This window comes from Amyelois transitella, chromosome 3 (assembly GCF_032362555.1).
Source record: "Amyelois transitella isolate CPQ chromosome 3, ilAmyTran1.1, whole genome shotgun sequence".
NCBI lineage: Eukaryota > Metazoa > Arthropoda > Insecta > Lepidoptera > Pyralidae > Amyelois > Amyelois transitella.
In genome coordinates, this window is record NC_083506.1 from 9,799,239 (window position 1) to 9,821,036 (window position 21,798).

A 21,798-nucleotide genomic window follows, 5' to 3' on the forward strand; every position below is an offset into this window, starting at 1 on the left:
CCATCCCCATCCTTTATATGTGAAAGTTTGTTTGTTACCTCTTCACAGTTAAAAACCACTTAATCAATTTTGATTAAATTTGGCACACATCAAGTTTTCACCTTGGATAAGAATATAGGCTAAATTTTTTATAACATATATATATCAGTATAACGAAAGCGGAATTGCGAAAGCTAATAAATGGCATTATAAATGTTTCCTTACGCATAATTAATATGAAAAATAATATGCTATTGGCGATTAGTTTTTTTAATTTCATCAGCCTTGAGAGATCATAAAATCCTTAGAAATCGACAGGAAGAGGTGAATTTATAATCTCTCCGTCTTCATAAATCAACAAATAACAGAGACGATTACAATAAATCGTTATCCTGCAAACTTAATTCTCAAACAAATTTATCCCGACCTTAATCAGATATGTATTTAGCTATTGGCTCAGAAACTCTGAATATCTGAAGGTTTCAATTTATAAATTTCACGTTGTAGACAAATTGGAAGACCCTCTTTGATCCAGGAATATCCATTTCAAGAGAATAGTCACAGATCCTGATACAAATAGTACCAAGAATTGTCGCAAATGAGACGCCTCCATATTTTTGGAACTTTTTGATATTTCATGATTAATATAACATAAAACAAACGAGCGTGACATATAACCTTTTTTTTAAACCGATTCTATTTGGAAAACGAAGTCAAGCTCTCGTTTTTTACCAGAGGTGCGTAAGAAGGACGCCCGTATTACTAGTACATCTCACATTACAGACGCAGGTGAAAAATCGCCCTGCTGTCCTGGGTTTGTCCTCAGAATGTTTGTTTTGGCAAAGTTTGCACGATATGATTATGTTTTTATAGCCGCGAAGGGTTGGGCAATAAAACCCATCTGGGTGGAGCCGCTCCCTTATCGTTAGGAAAATTACATAACAAATAAATTACTCCACATGTGGAGATGAGTTGGAGCATATTCAATGTGGGTAATCATCTCGAGACCTGTTCCAAACAAAAATTGAATAAGGTATGATCTTCGGCATACTTTATTTAAGACTCGGATACGAGTATCTACGCAGGATTTGATAGCAATACTTAAGTGTGCGATTGGTAAATTAAAAGATTATTTTTTCAAAGTGCGTGCACTAAGTAGTAAGTACTTTTTGAGACTTTTTGTTCTGTCTACCCCATAAGAGATAAAGGACTTGATGTATGTATTAATGTGATTATGAAAAAACATTCCGGATAAAATATCAGGTATGTTTTTTGTATAAAAATGCCGAAGCTTAGAATCATTTACTTCTTGGAATGAAAGCAGTTCATGCCGTCATCTTTTGCCTACTTTCCATCCATTATCGAGACATTGAATAGAAATGATATCCCATAAACAAGGGTTGTCGAAAGGCAAGAAAAAATTAAAATTACTTAAATAATTAACTATTCCGTTTTTTATCATTATTGAATTACTTATATCCAATCCAAGTGCTGTATCAAATTTATCTTTCATCATCATCATTAGCGCAATTTTATATCCTAAAGACACTCTCAATATACAGAATTTGCTTTACTCTGGAACAAAGGATCCTTCTATTTAGAAAAGATTTTTCTTATGACTTTATTATAAGATGTACAATTGTACAAAGCGGCTTTGATGGAATAAACTTTTTTCGTTCGAGATATAATATTATTTTAAAAAGTTACTTTTCTTGCTAGTTTGTGTATTGGTTTTATTATATAAGTAACTCAAAAACTGGATTCTGTATAAACTGCTTCTCTATCACTAGCCTAAAAAATGGAAGGCGTCCAGCGTAGCAGTTCTAAATATTGAAAAAATAGGTACATGAGATAAGGTATAAAATTATGTGAAGTAACTAAAAGCTTGGTATTAAAATTTTGGTTGATAAATAGGTATAAAAAATAAAGTAACTTAGCAAGAAAATTTTAAGATAATTAAAAAGGCTCAGCACAAAACTACCCAAATGTCCAAAGCAGATCTCAAAGGACTTATCAAAAGCCTGATAAAATGGCGGGATTAAACAAAGGCAGCCCTGGCAAGGACACGCGCTTGCGACCGGGAGGCGGGGGGACGGCGCCTTCTTGACGAGACATTCTACTTTATCACAGAACCTAATGGAAAATATGTAAGGCGTCGAACGTGACAGTTCGAAATATTGGCAACAAATTGGTACATGATGTAAGATGATAACAAGTCATGTAAAGAAAAATTAAGACATCTATTTAAATTCTGATTGATTAATAAATATTATAATAACACAACTCATACATACATATACTCACGTCTAAATCCCTTGCTGGGTAGACATAGCCAACAGTCTTGAAAAGGCAACGTTCAGCTGTATGGCTTTATGATTGAATTGAGATTATAACTGGTTACTAGCCCATCGCCTACAACACAACGTTTAACACAAATCGACTGAAACAATTGGCAAGATAAATCTAGGTTTTTTATTGAGTGGTAGATTTGTATTTTTATAAAGTAATAAAGTGTCTGACGTACTGGAGGTTAATTCCTACCTTGATTCTATTACATTAATTAACCCCATAAAAAGGGGTGTTCACATTGGTAAATATGTTTTTTATTTCCTAGTGCATCAACCTTAGTCCAAACTGGTTTTGATTCCTGTTGACAAGAGGGACAGATGGGTATCGGCTCTCTAGATCAAGTTTCAGAAGTAAATCAGGTGACACCTAATGGGAGACACAAACTAATGCTTGCCTTGATTTAGAAAAAAATCAACGAAAACCCCATCATCATCGCTCCATTTATTTTAAACTTAATTAAGCCTGAAAGCTACAACAGATGAACTTTTTGAACAGGGAACAGGTGAGGTTTTTAGCAAAACCTTTAGATTGATATAGTTTGACTACTAATATGCGAGAATGCTTCGCAGACTCTTTACAAAAAGCCAAGCTTTGACTTCAAAGTGCTGATATCAGTACTTGGAAAGAATCTCTAGTGTAATCACAGATCAAAGCTACACGTTGCAATTCATCTCAATGGGTCTCGGGTAACGGTATCACTATAATGCTGACAGTATAGATAATCTGGTACAGAACACCACTACAAATTGCGCCTCGTTTTGTACCTACCGTCTTCTTTTTTAGAAGTCTTCAATTTATTTTAATGAATTTCCGTATAATACTTTAACAATTTTTTTAAGAGATGTAAGTTCACAAAATTTTGTTCTCTTTTTAAAAATATATTTTAAGTTCTTCCTGATTTATTATTTTTTTGTAGAATTTTATAACGCGAGTGTGAATGCTACATGCCATGATCCCGACAAACTTTTTTCGCTATATAGACATTCAACACGCTATATTTATGAGCAAAATATATATTTCCTGTTTATAACCGAAGTGTCTCGTCTGTACATTTCTTCTTTGGAGCTTGTCAGGTAGAGCACGTGGCACCGCGCCCGGGGTGGAGGGGTGAATCGGTAACAGCTGGCTTAACAGGGGACCGTACTTACCTTAGTCTATACTTACTCCGCGGTTTACTTGCATTTGAATATTTGTGAAATATTTGTGTTTTAGGTTATTTTACTACTCAGTGAGTTTTGTCAATCGTACTAAGTACCTGCTTACATTGAATTTTTAAGCTTGTTTTAACTTGATGTTGTTTGAACTGTTCCGTGCCTTTGACGGCCCGTATAAGTTATTTTATTCTGGTGTTGTATTGTGATATTTGAGTTAGTAAATAATAGCAACCAAAGGACGTTTACCCTTTCCGAAGACAGATTTCCATGGGTGAGTTCTATTAAATATACATACATACATATAGTCACGTCTATGTCCCTTGCGGGGTAGACATTGAGTTCTATTATATTTGTTTGAAATGTATTTTTTTACTTAGATAATTGTTTTTATTATATTGTATTCTATCGGACCTATTTCTCACAAATTTTTAAGTAAAATTCTAAAATGTCTTTATAAATCAAACAAATTTTCCGTGTGGTTCCCGGTACTTTAGAAAAGGACTATTCCATATCTTTCCCATGGATGTCGTTAAAAGCTACTAAGGGAAAGACTTACTTGAGATTCTTCTTCTTCCAACATTTAGCCATACAGCTGCACATGGCCTTTCAGTCACAATTATTAAGTGATGTTGAAATGTATTAATAAATAAAAATTTGGTGGTCACCATGGATGTTGTCAAAGGCCACTTACAAAATAGGTGCACATTCATCTTAATTTCAGTTTTTTCGAAACTGTTAGCTTTGTTTACTTTTTTGATTGTTTTTGATGTGATTTTATTAATGTATGTACAAAGTTAAACCAAATTACAGAAACATGTAAAAATAATTAAATCTATGTTTGTTTGTAGGTAATATCTTTATTGCATAGAAATTCACACAGTGACAATAATGTTTTGGCGTTAATCAATGACATGTCATGAGATTTCTAACTTACTATCCCAGTCCGATTTTCATGACTACATACATATATCCCTTGCAGGGTAGACAGAGCCAACAGCCTTGAAAAGACTGTTAGGCCACGTTCAGCTGCTTGGCTTAATGATAGAATTGGAATTCAAATAGTGACAGGTTGCTAGCCCATCGCCTAAAAGAGGAATCCCAAGTTTTTAAGCCAATCCCTTTGTCGCCTTTTACGACATCCACGGGAATGAGACGGAGAGATTCATGACTATTTATTTTATTTATTTATTTATATTTATCTATATTAGTCGTTTGTCCCTGAAAATGTTAATCGTACGTGAATCATATGGCTTTTCAATGTTATCGTTCATATCGTCGTAGTAACCAGCCATCGATCGTTATGTTGGCACACGCAGCCTCGGACTGTGGTAAAAATCGATACTTAATCGTTCAAGTCGCAACATAGATAGACAGATAAAACACTTTATTTCACACTTTATTTTAAAGAGACAGAAATGGTAAAAACTTATTGCTAATGCAATCACTTCCAGTCAATCTTTGGGTGAAAGGAAACCAGAGAACAGATTAGCTTTATTTATTTATTTAAACTTTATTGCACAAAAAACAAAAAATGTACAAAAGGCGGACTTAATGCCGTTTGGCATTCTCTACCAGTCAACCAGCTGACCAAACAGAAAAAACTTTAAGTTGGTGGTGCGATAAAGTGCACATGCATACTGACAAAATACATACATTACAAAAAAAATGCGTAAATACATACAAGATATACATACATAATATACACTATAAATACATATACATACATAAAATATATAATTAGGATATATAATTAGGATGACCCATCATTAATCTGCCGAAGAAAGAACCCCTTCACAGCATGTTTGAACGCAGAGCGACTAGGAGCTCTCCTAATGATTTCAGGAAGAGCATTCCAGAGCCTTACAGCCTGAACCTGGAAAGATTTCTCCAAAAAAGTTGACTTGAAAGTAGCTTTGGCGCAGGTCAAAATATATAAATTTTTATCTTAAACAATAAAACAGAATTTATACCTACAAATAATACATACCTATAATATATACTATACTTAGTTACAGTGAAAGAGAGAATTTTTTTGGCAAATGTAATTATAATGTTGAAAAAATACATATTTTAACAATGTATGTGACATAAGAGTGCAAGTCGCCATAAAGTCAATAGACACAGATGCACAGATAATAATAATTGGGCAAATTACACAGACTGGGGTTAATTCGCCCTAAAAAAAGTTTAAATCTTCTTAAGGGACACTAACTCAACGTGGGATGAAGTCTGCCCGCACTTGAAGTCTTTCACGGAAGAACGTAACCCGATGCGATGAAACTTAACTTCTTTTAAGTTCGATGAGATCCAACAAGAAAAAACAATGCAGCAGAAACCTTTTGGAATCCCAACCTCTTCGGTTTGCAAGTATTAGGTTTTATAAGGTTTCCAGAATTATCAACGGACAGGCGGTTTTATGACTTGCCGACATTAAATCCTCCTTAAGCACCTCCTAGAGAATTGACTACTTTTATTTAACAATTTATTTATTTATGCTGATGTTTATTTTTTTGTAAACTAATGCGTGATAAACCTGGCCCCTTCAGTGAGACTAAACGGTACGCTGCATCAGTTCTATTGGCACGATGACATGTAGGGTCACCAAAACACTTATATATAAATACAGTCCTTGGAAAACTGTTTCGAAATTATTACACACAAAGAAATAAGATATGTTATGTTTTATTTTTATAAATTGAAATGTTACATAATATGACGTTATCATAAATTCAGATTTAAAAAAAATGGCCGCACTGGTTTTGATAAGTTTTAGCATAAACATAAAAGGTAATTACTTTGCAGACTGATGTGAACTTCTTTATGGCTTTAAAAATTTAATTGGCTATTCCACGCAAAGAAAATTAATACCATATTATATACCATACCTATACGAAACCAAATCAAACCTGTCAGGTTATTATAATAAGTATTCACTACGTACATGATAATCGAACTTGTTCGACTAAAACACGTAACAATTGTAACACTGGTCCGATCTGATATGACTGGGCAGGCGAGTTTACAAAGCAATCAATGTTTATATCGATTGTTCTCGCTATCTTACTGCCCTACAAGTCCACAAAGCGAATAAAAATGATCTTGGATTAAAAAATGTATCAATTAATTTAAGAATTTGGTTACCCTAGTGATGGTGTCCGCAATGGCGACCATGACGCAGCACGGCACATGTAGTGCGGCCGGCATGCGCTGCGCTCGTCGGTATATACATTAAATGATAAGCTATAATAATCCACCATCCCTAACCTTCCCACGAAACTTTTTTTGTCTTTGCAATAACATGTGCAAGTATGTGCCTTTCTCTATAACTATGGGGGACACAGGTATGTTCATTTCATAAAACATTGTTGAACGCACCGAATGTTTAAACACAGTTCAACGTTAGCCGCAATTAAATTCTGTTTTAACTGAGTATTAATTGATAAACACAGCCATTCATGTAATAAAACATGCACCTACGCCTACAATACCTAGCCCATAGTTCAGTCGGCCGAGTTTCTCGTCACTATACTACCGTGCAAGTGCATACAAGGAGAAATGGAAATTATTCCAAGGTTTTTGATATCAGCTCTGATCTTCACCGTGTATAAAGTAAGATGTAAGTGACATAACCGTTACGTTATTTATCAACAACGTTCATGACATTAAATATCGGTGGTGGCAGTTGTTTCATTTTTATGAGCGTACATTTCACGGTGTTCAATTGTCTTAAATTAGGAACCCATTTGTTCACATTAAGTGTCATATGTATTGGTAATTGTCACTTCGATATTTAAAATGCGAGGTTGCGGGAACCGGCGTGATTGTGGCTGTGGAGTGGCCGGGAAGCGGGACCGCGGCCGACTCCGAGTCAATTGGCAGGGTCGCATCGACGGCTCCCATCAGTGGCCCGGCACGCTGCGCACATGCGCACGTATCAAATGCATTCATTCCCTTTTAAAAACATCGCGAAATACGAAACATACGCATCCATTTCCTTTCGAAAACATCGCAGTGAAATACGAGGTGCTGTAGCCGGCTCACTCTAGTGGAATTTTTGATACGACGCCACAATTCGGAAGATAGTGCTTACTCGAAAATATTTGCACGGGAGGATGAAACTGCCGCGGCTGGATCTATGTGAGTAATGTTTATACAAAAAACTAAAGATAGGTAATGGTAATCAAAACAAATCCCATGCGTCTTGGTCATTGGCGTAAAGGGAAGGTGACTTACCAGCATCTTCATTTAAATTTCATTGACCAAATTTATATGCACCTACCTACAGGTAAGCAGATGGATGATGGTATGTCTGTTGCTGTCAATCCAAGCTCTGAAGCGCTAAATAACACGTTCCTACTCTGATATCGATAAAATTTGGTCGAAATATACATCCTTAATAGATATGTTTAGTAAAATGGTATGTTAATATATGTAAAGAGAATATGAACAAAACGTATTACTTGAGCCAATTGTTAAATTTTTGCTACATCTTTTCACCACATGCGATGAAATTGACGTTATAAACACATGCTGCTTTATCGGATCACTGAAGCCAATGCAATACAAGTTTTATTACATTCAGGAATAAAAAAAGGCAAACGAAAACTACTTAACTTCATATAAGCCTGGGGAAAATTCTTTTGTTATGTCTTGTGTGTGTGTGGAAGGTGTGTGAAGTAGTTCTTCGTTGTCGCCTTTTTCCGACACAAAGCATTCCTTACCTACCTTGCAGCGCCATACATGCTCGTAAGTACATACCATACATATCACTGAAATGAACCTTCCTTCCTGGAGTTTTTTCAAATTAATAAGCTAAAATGTCTCACTTGTCTACTAAAAGTTCCTAAATTCTTTAAAAAAACCGTTTAAATACTTAAACCAAGAAAATTGAACTCATTTCTTTCAACTTGATTAAAACTAGCAATTCTTCGTTTGGACGAAACTACGGTCTGAGTTTCATCCTAGTTACAATTTATGTTGTCTTTAATTAAAATTGAAATGACTGAAAAAAAATTAGGTACACTATAAAAATTGCTTTTTTGTTACGTTTTTTATTTCCATTGGTTGGGTATATAGAATTTGGAATAATATTGAAACTCGTGTCAATACAATCAAATTTTTTAAGATAAAAGAACCCGCACTTTCACGTATTGAGTAATAAATTGTCATTGAATACTAAACCGCATAGCTTTGCCGCGATATTGTGTTACATATATCTTACATAGATATTGCATTAGCTTTCCCTGGTCAGTATATCTCAATTATTATTTGTTAACTTTTCAAGGGTTTTTGATAAAATGTCTGTAAACTTGTTAAAATAAATGGAGTTTAAGAAAATTTAAAAAAGGTGTTTTGTCGTAATAAGAATACAAGTTTAAACTTAAATGTGATAACCATCAATATGTTGGAATGGCATAATTTTTTTTTTACTTGTATTATTTATATGGAAATCAGAGGCATAGAATATTATTCCTATTAGAATAGTCTTTAGATATTCATAAACTGAACTAGTTCAGAAAATTTGGTGCTGAAAAATCCATTCACTCTATGGAGTTAAATAAGGAATTGACTTGCCTCGAATTTGGAGTGATTTACTTATCCTCTGTTAATCTAATTTTAAAATTATTAAGCATAAATACATAATATATTTTTTTCATGTATTTCTTAAGTATAATGTATTTGTAAAACTTCGAAAAAAATGTCTTTAAATCTAAACTTCTTTAAAGTCCGTGGTGTGGTTTAATTAAGCTTAGTAAGATAGAGACAAAAATAATATTGACAAGATTAACGATATCTTTACTCCGATAAAACACAATACTACTTAAACGTAAAAAAAATATTTTGTAACGAAACTGCAATAAAAATTACTACCGTATTTTTTTATTTGTTACTTATTAGCAAAGAAGGAAGTGCATTTCAATAAATGCATATTTGTATAAAATTATAAAGGATTAAATAATCCCAATCAAATTGTAGGTAAAATGTATTGTAAACACCTGTTTACCTACGCTATATTGTAACATTATTATTAATTATATTACATGTCTATCTTTTATAAAATATCGTATTTTATTGAGTTAGTATTACATACCCAAAAAAATCTAATCTAAACTTATCTGTAAATATTTATAATTTCATATATTATTTTAAATATAATATAGTAAATATATATAAACCGGGGATTTATTGATTTGAGTTCTGATTTTTCTGATTATAAGTATTATTAACTTTATGTAAGGATCGTGGCAAGTAGAACGATGGTATCTGCCTACCCCTTGGGAAAAGAGGCATTATTTTACGTTTGTATCATTACCAATGCAATATTTATGATATTATTTCGATTTTCATGATTATATTGTTAACTACCGTGGTGGAAATGGTATTCAAATAAATAATTATGAATACAAAACAAATACGGTAACCTTGTAGATTGTATCAGCTGACTTCCCTCGCTTTATACTGTGTGCTCGTATGATTCGTATGACAACAGTAGCGTAATGGCAGTAGATCTGATGTCAATGAATGTAATCAATGAAAATATTTATGACTGTGTAAAGGTCGTCGCTCACTTACACGATACATTGTAATGAAAATAAATTTAGAAGTTCACCACCAATTTCAAACTGTAATAATCGTAGCTAAAGAGCTAATTGGTAGAACAGTCGCACAGACAAGAGTTTTGGAGTTGGGAATAAAAATAATATTTTATATTTATTATGTAGGGCCGCGGGCAAATGCTAATCGTAGTGATTTCTAAATAAAGGCGAGAGTGTCCGCTCTGCAGGTACTATACTATGCTTAGTATCTGTGCCTATTCCCTCAAATTTACGATATCCATGGGAAACAGATTCTTAAGTGCCGAGAACCATACGACACTCTAATCATAACAAGGTGTACTACCTTATTTTATGTACCTATAACTATATCGTTAGTATCTGAAGGGCATTTAATCTCCAACTCGGTGCAGGTGGCTCACGAGCCTGTCGTGCAAAGTGTCCCGGCGTCAATTAAACGCTGAAGAGACACTGACCCCCACTTGAACAGTCAATAGACATTAACCCAAGACGCATAGGTTTTGTAGACCTAGATTTTTATTTAGTGAAGGTTTAAGGAGATGTTAATTGATAGTTGTTGCCCGCGACTTCGTCTACTTTTAATCTTTACAAATTTTCTATTTTAATGTCTTAGCTTACTGCAGTTTCACAATAAATTCGTTCAGTGGCTTTTTGCTTAAAAGAGTATCAAACATTTGCACATCTACACAACCTTACAAATGTTCGCATTAAAATATATGTAGGATTCAACTGAAAATATCGTATTAGCAAAAAAAAAAATTTATTACATTTGTTGCAATCAGGAAGTTAATAACAATATTAATGAAAAAAATTTATCACAGCTAATTTGGTAAACCTATATGTCTGATATTATAATTTAAGTATTTCTTAAGAAAAGATTCCAAAATCCCAGAAAGGAACATTTGTCCTGCTTCAGGTTTCTTTTGTACCTACATTTTATAATACAGATCTTCACCGTTTCAAACCCATTGCTTGTTGTCTGGTCGCCATTGCAGAAAGATAGAATGATTCAACAAGACGAGGCATTTATTGTCAGACCGCAGAGTTCGGGACGTCGCAATAGTCGCGACCACGTGGTGTCTGCCTTGTGTCTATGATTATTTTCCCTCCGGGAAAAAGCATGTTTTGCGTGTTTGTAGCTAGGGTATGTGAGTATGTTTGATAATTTCAAAACGTGTTATAGAAACATAGGTATAATTTTCTCTCGATTTGCTCAATGATCCCACTAAAAGACAAAAAGAAACGTAAAAGTTTATATATAATATATATGGTGTCTATAAAAAAAATTGGTAGAGTTTTTATAAAAACTCGAATGTGACGTGACATTGACACGAAATTGTCAATAAAACGCGCGCATAAACGTGAAGGCAAAATTCTTAATCATTTGCATTAAATAAAAAGTAAAAGATACGTACTAATCATTCCCCAAGCATTATTTAATATTGGAGTCTTAAACATTATATATCATACCACGTAAAATCTTAGGTACTTACAAAAATCGTTATTATTATATATGTATAAGTAAGTACATTGCATAAATTGCCCGCCGACGACGTCTGCTAAGCTTATGTTTTATATATCTACTATCACGTAGCAACAAACCACGTTTTGAGAAGTAAAGAGCTAATAGCCAATATCCTTTGAAGGCTGGACACAATGCAGAAGGCAGCCCAGACTCCGTGTCAGATCAAGCAATTTTCGTCATTGACCGCTGTTTCCCTTCCTTTGTGATTCGATTACGATATATGTTCCATCGTATTAAACACATTGAAGCCCGCTGGGTTAATATCTCCCGTGATAAGAGGTCAACGAAATGACAGACAAATTTTATGAGCAAAAATTCAACAACTTTTGCAATGAAACCACAACGATGGGATATTGACCTTTCAATGTGAAAATTTAAAATATTCAGATTTAAGTGATAACTAAGATCTAAATGGTTTTAAATTTGAAGCATACTATTCTAATGCTTAAAGGTAACTCTTCTTTAAAAATAGTCAAAGATATTTTATAGACAAAGACAGACATTTTGAGCAGAATAGGCGCTACTTCAATAGGGATATCTCTAAATGTGCAATTCTATCACTACCTTTCCTTAAAACTTGCATTCAAGCGCTTGGATGTTTGTAGGTCCAGTGTTTTTATTAATAAACAGCATGGAAAGATCTCGTAGTCAAAAGTCTCTTCGTAATTTCCGATTAATGGTGATACCTTACAGCATATAGGAATTTGGTTCTTATGCGTAAATTATAATTACTTTGTTCCATATAAGACGCTTTACACAAATCCGTAAAACTCCAGTCGTTTAGACATAAGTATGCAAAAAGTCTTATCTTCCAGCATGGATACAATTTTATCATCTCTGAAAGTCGATCTCATTGAATCAAAATCTTTGTTTCATCAAAAGCAATTGCAATCAATCAGGACATTGAATGTTGACATTGACTCGTACTTTTATCGCTTATCAAGTAATGATTAAGCCATGTGGATGTAATGTATGTGAGCGTCGCTGCGGCCGACTGAATAAGGTTTTTTCCCGAATACCCTTTCCAAGTTCGGCAGGTTCCACTCCTACTGCGGTCAAGTTTTTGAGACCGCAGTAAGAGTTGATTTTGATTAATAAGTTTTGAATGTCAACTGATGCTCAAATGGTAAGGCAAAATATTGTGAGGAACCGTGGATTCAGGCAACTAGATCTGTAACCATTATCCAAACTGGGTAAGGTTCCACTTAAAGAGCGAAAGTCAGACAGGGTTAACTACTTGACGGACATACTACATGAGGCGGACTCCGGGCCCAGAAAGACTTCTGTGGAGGGTGCTACCGTGAACACGCAGAGATGAGAGAGGCCTCGGACTCCGTACGCAGCCGACTTATGCCGTGTTGAAATCTGAGTATTCCTATATTATTAAAAAAAATTGAGTACTTTATGAAACATAAACATATTTGACTAAAATTTTTTGTCGTCAAATTGATTTATTATTTAGGCGATGAAATAGCAACCTGTCACTGTTAGAGTCTAAATTCTATCATTAAGCCAAATAGCCGAACGTGGCCTATCAGTCTTTTCAAGACGATTGGCTCTGTCTACACCGCAAGGGATATGGACGTGATTATACGTACATATGTATGCAGCCAGGAATATCTGTCTATCTAGTTTGAGTTATCACATCTAGTCGTATTGCGACGTATGCTGTAATTGTCTAAATGCGTCTATTGATCGCGTGCATCGCAACGCCAGACTGTCTCGTGACGGTTTTGCCTTTTTGCGTTCCTGTCTTAATCACTATTTATAACTAGCTGTTGCGCAGACCTTCGCTTCCGTGGGAATTTTAGGTTTAAAAAGTATAGTAAGGTAGGAATTGCAATTAAAATATTTGCTACTCGTTCTTGCGCGGATTTCGCTCTCGTGAGAATTTCCAATAAAAGTCTTACGTTACTTTTTTAAGATTTATTCTTTCTAACAAAAAGACAAATATTAATAGTAGGTTTGAATGAAACTCAGTTAAAATTTGGTCCGCAGAGATTAGACTATATAGACTTTCAGGAGTAACAAATACCTACCGAACACTAACCACTCATGTGTATTTCCGGGAATTTTCAAGGAGCGAAGCCTCTAGCTACTCATATTAGCCGACTAAATGCAATAGCTATCTACTTTGACTCTTGTCGCCGATTCAGGGCATTGTGTAATTAGAATTATAACGATTTACAGTAAGGCACCGCATTGCGGTTTATTTTCGTATGATAGGTATGTGTCATATTGAACATTTTATCTAGGAATTAAAAACTATTTCATCATTAAGCCATGCAGCAAGCATGGCTTTTCAGATTTTTCGAGATCTATGGCTCTTCCTACCCCGCAAGGGTGTATGAAGTGATTAAAAAAATACATACAATTAGAAAATGCACAATTCACATAACGAAATTGACGATTACGAGCGAAGATTTACGTATGAATTACAAAGAGTGTAATAACAAGTACGCTTACATTTAAATAAGGAACAATTCCGTATTTCCAAAGCAAATAACCGAAAGTATCTTCGACAATTTCTAAAAATAATTCAAAATATGAGCTACAAAACTAAATATTAAGTATATAGGTTATTTTAAAATAATAAATAATCTTGAGAATCCCGGTGATGGCAGTGCGCTAGTATAAAATATTCACAAGCACGTCACGACCTGTGTGAAGATACTGTAAAGCTTTTAAATCGATTACACTCGATTATTCATAAGTTTCAAAGCTTTTAACAACTCGTATATAGTTTAGGCGTAAATTTAAAAGAAAGAGTAAATGCTTAAATTTATTTATATATCAGAGTGTACAAATCATCAGTTGAAATCAGCACCAAGAGATGTAATCAAACTAATCACCTACAGTCATTATGCAAAGTATTCCATATTCCAATTTATATTTTTGTGAGATGATGATATTTTTTTAATGTTTATTCAGTTATTATATATTTTTAGTGTAGACAAGCTTCAACAAAATTGTTACACTTAGAGGAATACCTCATTTGTCTATAAAACACGCCTTTCATTCACTTCACAAAAAAGCAGTACATTTGCAAATATAAACCAATTTTAACGTCTTTGATTAATGAGAACGTAACGTTTCTTATCGTTAAGAGACTTATAGTTTAGGCATAGACTTAATTGACGAGAGTTGTTAGGTATTTGTAGGAATTTTTGCAAGTTCACAAAAATACGCATACCTATTTCTATTTTTGTGAACTGACAGTACAAAATAACAATATTGTATACGGAAGGTCTTTATAAGTGTTTATGTATGCGAGAAGTTAGAAGATCATCAACTTAAGGAATGATATGGACAATTAACAATTCCAGCGATGCAGAAGAAGACGTGCCGCCCAGCCATGCTGGGTCGCATTTGGCTGGCCACGCGGAGGCACCTGACTCTGGAACACTCGCCCTCGCACCAGTTCGCCTGCTGCCAGTGGCAGGCTGGCCAGAGACCTTCCACCGCATACCTCGTATATAGGTAACTATTATCTTAAGGAATGGTGTATTGTCCAGTCATGCTGGGTCGCATGTAGCTGGACACGCAGAGACATCGGACTCTGGAACACTCATTAAAACTCAATTTGTTTAGTAAAAGTGGTCAATTGGTGAGTATATTTTAGGTTCCAAAATTAGGTTTCATCTCATTCTATGTCAAGGTTATTTTATTTAATTCATCGAGCTAATGAATGTTACATTTACGAATGCATGTGTACAATTTCTGAGTCGTTATTACTTTTTCAAATATATTTATTTATCTATCTTTATCGATCAAGTCCTATTCATCCTATTCCAATTGCTGGATTTTCTTGATAACAAGAAAATCCATAAGCATATATAACAATAACACAAAAAAACAAAAATGAATCCCAAAAATAGAACAAAATAATGAATCCCAAGAGAAATGTTTTTTACTAAAGCCGAAAAAATACACGTCTATTTATTCTATTGTCTACTTATGGTGTGATAAAAATATTCACGCCTATGAAATGCAAATGTTCAGACGTTTTATAAAAATTTTACCTTAGAAAAGTGGGACTTTACCAATGACATTTGCATGCCATGACAATGGCTTATTGTCAATCAATCGGTCTAGAAACTCTTGCTTTACTGAGTGACTGACTGACGACATACATCCGAAACTACTTTGCGTAGGAAGCTGTATTTGGCATGTGTTAAGGGAGAATAAGAGAATTTCCAGAATTCCAACGGAACGGTAAAAACAAAAGAATTATAAATAATGTTATTATCTGTATCTATCGCGATTAACACAGCCCAAATCCTTATTACTTAAGTCTCCATTCACAGAAAGCCGAGATGTACATTTTCTAACATTTGCGTTCGTATTAAATACTACACCACCAACCATACGATAGCTTTTACCACTTTACAATATACTAGTCCCGGTTGCATTCTCACCACCAGACCACAGGTCCATAACGCTGGAGAAAGTCGCTCACTTTGTAGTATACAAACTTATTTTAACACCTCTGCAATTCAACAGATGGATACTCTTCATCGCGATCCTCTCAGTCGGTGTTGCGAGTTTCGCATGCCAGCGACTGCCCCCGCGGTACGAGGGCCCGCCAGTAAAGCTCAACTATTTCAAATGGTTCATTTACTTCACCAATTGGGGCTTCATGATGATCGCGCTTCAAGCCGGCCTGGCGCTGGCCGTCGTGGTGCGATACAGGAATAAGAAAAACTGCAACTTCAGTGAGTAAAGCTAAAGGATTGTAATAATGTTTGTTATTCATTACTTTTTGATCTCACTCCCAATCTGCAGATCTATGTGTACTTACCTAATGGTCACATTATCTTTGATTTTTTTTAAGAACAACCTCTACTCGATTTAAAGTAGCATTGTTTTCTGGTCAGTAGTTTGGTTGTTCAATTAGAAAAATATTTAATTTAATCATTCCAGGACTTTGCAGAACAAAAAGTTAAATAGAACACAATGCTTATTCTGCTTATTAGTTCTTTAGTACCTAATTATACGTCATAACTAGATAGAACAGTTATGCATGCTAGTGGCATTCGTAAAACGTGTATCCTGTGTCCAATTAAAAACGTCTGTATAGTTCTAACTAAGATAAATTAATTATTTTTATAAAATTACTGTCCAGCTCATACATCATAAAAGTGGTATTAGATACGATCGCAACGATCTTTTGCAAAACTTCGGTATAGAAAAAGAAATGTGAACTGGTGCTCATTTAGGGCGTGCCAAATTGTAAGGTCGATGAGGTCGGAGCAATTTCTACAATGTCAAGAACTTCGCGTGGGTGCGTCCATTTGTTCTAACCATTTCCTTGAACGACGCCTCACGCGAATCAATTAATCTCATGCGGTCCTATGACATAGTATAATGTTTACTGCACGCTGAATGAACTCTGAACAAGCAACGATTTTGGCAACAGTAATAGAAGACATGCGCAGAACTATTCACAAAATGTTTTGGTCTTTAAGTTATTTGAAAACTTAATACCTATAAAATATACCTAGATATTATCAATGATGGTCAATAATACGCCTTAATAAAATAAAGAGCATAAAAAAACCATTTCGTACATTTGCTTTTTGTCTACTTAATTTGAGAGGCTTTCTTCAGAAGCATTTTCTTGCATTAAACTCATAGCTATCAGAGCTACCCCAATTTGTGTGGCTTAGCAAATTAGCAATTAGCATAGCAAATATTTATAAGGTCAATGTCTACTTTTTAAAGTGAAGATATTAAGTGAGTCCTCTTAATAACGTCATTGAACTACAAATAAAATAAGTACTCATGTACCGTTCAAAAGAGCAATTCTCTCAAAATTTGATCAAATGTAGACCATTCCAGACCTCAAAATTACAGTCGTTTGTCAGCATTATATTAATTTCTTGCTTGTTGGGTTGTAGACCAAAATTAATTTTGTCCTTGCATCAATGGATTTCGTACTTTGTCCCTCCATCAAATCCATTCACAAAATGAACCATAATAATTTCGCATGACGCAAATGTAACATATCATCGTATAGATTAGTTGGGACATATTCGGCACCCAATTCAAGTCATCGACAGGGGTCGCGCAGATCAAGAACAGTCGATTGATACAATTTCGCGTCAATTAGACCACGGCGCGGCTGTTGCGGGCCCTATTTGTTATCCTTATTGGCTCCCCACTTCTTCTTCCAGTCGTCAACTACCCAATATTGTACCCTTAAAAACAAATCGATTAATCTTTATTAGACAGTATAAGAAATAGTTTTTTTTTGTTAGATTATGGCAGTTGGCAAAAATAACGCACGTGTATCCATACATCCCACGATGAAATGCGCAATCTGAGACATATCTCACAAGTTCACAACTATATTTGGAGTTATATTTTTTGAATACCTATCGGTGCTACTTTCCACGTTCAAGGATTCTAATGATTTATTTTCCTTCTGAGAATTTCAACCTTGTCAGTAGAGAATTGAAGAGTGGTGCTATTAGGGTACTAACTGTTGGCTATTTTGCTTCATCTACAGAAACCACATAGAAACCGTAATACTAGATTTATAAGTGTGGATCCTCTAATATATTTGTTCTTCTATCTATCTTTATTTCTAGTATGTGAAGACGAGGATGCGCTAACGCCCCGCCGCCCGCGCACGCCCCTTCTATGCCGTGCGTACTGGCTGGCGCAGAACATAGCCACCGACCTGGCGTTTGTCATCACTCTCATCTACTGGGCACTGGTCTATGATCCCAGTAAGTATTGATATAATGATTGAAACCATTTTCAAAGTATTTCCATATTCCAAAAAAACATCAAGCCGTGAACATACTAGGTCAACGAATGAGGTTTTCTAGTCTTCATTAGTCCTGTTTGAACAGTTTCGCGAATCGCTTAGTCATCATCTAAAATTTGTGAGTTAATATGTGTCTAATTTTATTTTAAAATTTTGTCTATTGTTAATTGATTCTACGGTAAATTTTTGAATTCCAGAGCTCCACGACATCGACGCTGTCAATCTTCTCGTCCATGGCGGAAACTCGCTGCTCATGATCTTCGAAATGGCCATCACGGCGCATCCTATACGTTTGGCGCATGCGCTGTACGGCGCCGGCGCAGGCCTCGCGTACGGCGTGTTCAGCGCTATCTATTGGGCGCTTGGTGGCACCGACCGGCTGGACATGCCTACCATCTACCCTTCACTAGACTGGAATCAACCGGGTTAGTAATTTTTGCTTAAAAAAATTCGTAAAATGGCAAGAATACATGCACATCTTTATCCTTTACGGTGTAAACAGAGCCAACAGACTTCAAAAGACTATAAAACCACTTTCAGCCGTAGGGCTCAATGATAAACTTGAAATACGAGTAGATAAGCAAGACCGCTGCGTGATGGCTGTACTTTACTGAAATTTTCATAACGATTGACTATTATTGCATCAAATATTTTTATTCCTATAGTATTTTTTTTTATATTTCAGGCAAAGCGTTCGGGTTTGTTGCATTGTGCGCGGTCGTGATGGTAGTCGCACATGCATTTGCGACTTGTCTTGTCGCACTGCGACTGCGACTAGCCGCACGACTGCGCCCTACACGATGTACCGGGGAACGCCTCACCCTACCCACTCACTGAGGGCACAGGAAACAAGTCTGAAAGAGGAATGTTACGGGACTACGTTACCGTAACTGAAACTTTCGGATATATGAAATAAATAAATAATCCGAAGTAAAAATACATACATATGTATGCGAAGTAATACGACCAGGGACGAACCTTGAAACTCCGCAATAGGACATCGGATAATCAGAAAAATATATTTGAATAATAATTTTTAATTAATACTGTTATTCCAATATTTGTTTATAATTCTTGTAACATCCTTGGTCTGAAGACATACACGCTCAACATTATTAACTATATTCAAATTAATGCATATATGAGTGGCTGTAATAATAGCATAATATGGTCATAGCATGTAGCGTGCCAATTTTTATATTTAATGCTACGCTAAGAAAAGAACAATCAAATGCCTAGACATCCAAAGAAATGATATCTACCCTTAGCAATATGCAATAGCTTTTATATTAACTTCTAAAATTAGATAGTTAAAATGAATTGAATGAACTGTGTCGAAAACATTCCCGTATAATATTTTAAAAATGGTCAAAGATGGGTCGAATCCGTATAAATATGTATAATTATGTAATATCAATGTATTTTAAATACCAGATTTGTATTTATTCGTGTTACCAGTTGTATAGTAGCATAGGATAGGTTCATGACTCCAACGTCGTAGGATCATGAATACCTTGTCGTATTTGTGCGAACACACAGTTTGGATGAGTATTGTTTTTACATTGTGATTTTGTGTTGGTGATAGGTACAAGGTATACTAGAAGATGTGATACGTCACTTGGTTTAGTTGCCTTAGTTTTAGAAAACCAAATAAGTAGTTGTAAGATCTAAAATGGCTTGAGTCTATGTAAAGAAAATGTCCAAAAGAAAATTTTGATGTATTATAAAAACATATGTATCTATTTATAATATGTAATTTTGGAATTATAATTCGCTATTTTTTAATTGAAAATAAAATTTCTTCAATTTCAATCAAAATTACTTCGAGAATATTTTAATTGTTTTAACGCAAATCTTAAGAACGTATAAACTTAAGCTAGACATTAGGTTTTGCATATATCTTATACTGCCAATGCCATAAACTTGAGCATTTATTATAAGGATAAAATAAACGAGATCTGTTATTTTGTGAAAGTAGGTATCCTTTTATTTCTAAGAGGGCCCCATACCTATCCCACAATAGGTAGCATATTAATAATTCTCATAATTAGTCATCAATACAAGATTCTATACGAACACGAATTTTGATTTGAATCAAAGATGTATAATCCCCGTGCGCGTTTTTATATGTATTTCCAGTTAGTAGAAAATACTTTTTGCTTCACTTGAACTATGACACATTAGTAACTTCCTACTTACTGTAAGTACCTATGCTTTTTACTTAGGTACCTATTATAATTTTGCACTTTACATGTGAAATAAACATCGTTAAAATATAAATCCATACTAATATTATCAATGTGAAAGTAAGTTTCTGTGATTGTCTTACAAATCAAAACCACAACCGATATCTCCCTGAATGCAGAAGGAAGCGCGCGAAGCCACGGGTGAAAGATATCTAGTATAAATAATTAGTTTCGAATATTTGTCATTCCCTTCATGTACGATTTTCTTGATTTATTTAATTTAAGGTCGCATTTTTTAACGTAAGGTGGGAATTCAGCTAAACTAACGAATGCGATTAAAGTCAATTTATTATATATATAATAAAGCAATAATTGTGCACTACATTGATGTTTAATGTTGATGAACTTGGCTTACACTTTGGCTATATTGCAACAAGTTAAGCGGGCACAAAAACCGGACTTCAATACTTTATCAAAATAATTTGAACAAAATCAGATCAGCTGCGATGCAGAGATTTATGATTTAACATTACAGAAAAGCTTAAATTTTGATTACATTATTAGTTATATACTAAGTACAAGTTTTTAAAAACTAAATTCAAATCGTTCAGTTCATTGTACTTATAACTTTGGTAAAAATTGTCAAGTACCTAGTTTCTTCTCTCACCTATAAAAAATATCTCTATAAATATATTTTAAATGCATTTTCGAATGAAAATGCTGTTTCCTCTTGGCCAATAATAAAATAAAAATATAGACGGCACGGGTAATTCTTTCACAATCACCGAATAAAATAGAGTAAAAACAATCATGCTAGTGTACCATATGTTTAATTTCGTATTTTTGTTCGTCGTCAAGTGATTTTTAAACTTAAAATTAGCAACCCTATGGGATACATTCTCGTAGAATGTTAATTCATTACGGTAATAATCAGTTGCCTCATTTCATTACCGTATTGTATATTTATTTTCTAAAGTGTAACTTACACACAAGTTACGTTATAATTATATTATTGAAATTTATTCCTTTAACTTGAAAGCAAATGTAGGTGATAATTTTATATCGTTCCTAACATTAATATTTAATTACTTGCTGTGATTATTACTTGCTATTATACTTTAAAACAAACGTATAGCAATAAATATGTGAATTTTTGGCTGTATTTAGATATAATAATTTGGCAATTGACTGACTCAAAAAAATAACTCAAAGTATTATTTTAATAATAGTACACACCCGTAGTTTAAGTATCTAT

General features: G+C 34.4%; 1 protein-coding gene across 1 annotated transcript; it reads left to right on the forward strand.

The window, feature by feature from the left end:
- The first annotated feature begins 7,407 nt into the window (after nucleotides 1-7,407).
- On the forward strand, nucleotides 7,408-21,786 carry LOC106140105 (protein rolling stone). The gene is made up of 6 exons (XM_013341636.2): nucleotides 7,408-7,619; nucleotides 14,909-15,062; nucleotides 16,086-16,297; nucleotides 18,176-18,316; nucleotides 18,555-18,782; nucleotides 19,043-21,786. The coding sequence occupies exons 1-6, from the start codon at nucleotides 7,595-7,597 to the stop codon at nucleotides 19,192-19,194; spliced, it is 912 nt and encodes a 303-aa protein (XP_013197090.2). The 5' UTR covers nucleotides 7,408-7,594; the 3' UTR covers nucleotides 19,195-21,786.
- The last annotated feature ends 12 nt before the right edge of the window (nucleotides 21,787-21,798 follow it).

What these genes read in the sequence shown, in the direction of transcription:
- LOC106140105 (XM_013341636.2), top strand. Translation starts at nt 7,595, where the DNA reads ATGAAACTGCCGCGGCTGGATCTAT. An exon ending in ACTGCCGCGGCTGGATCTAT is followed by an intron (nt 7,620 to 14,908) that starts GTGAGTAATGTT and finishes TAACAATTCCAG; the next exon opens with CGATGCAGAAGAAGACGTGC. An exon ending in TAAGAAAAACTGCAACTTCA is followed by an intron (nt 16,298 to 18,175) that starts GTGAGTAAAGCT and finishes CTTTATTTCTAG; the next exon opens with TATGTGAAGACGAGGATGCG.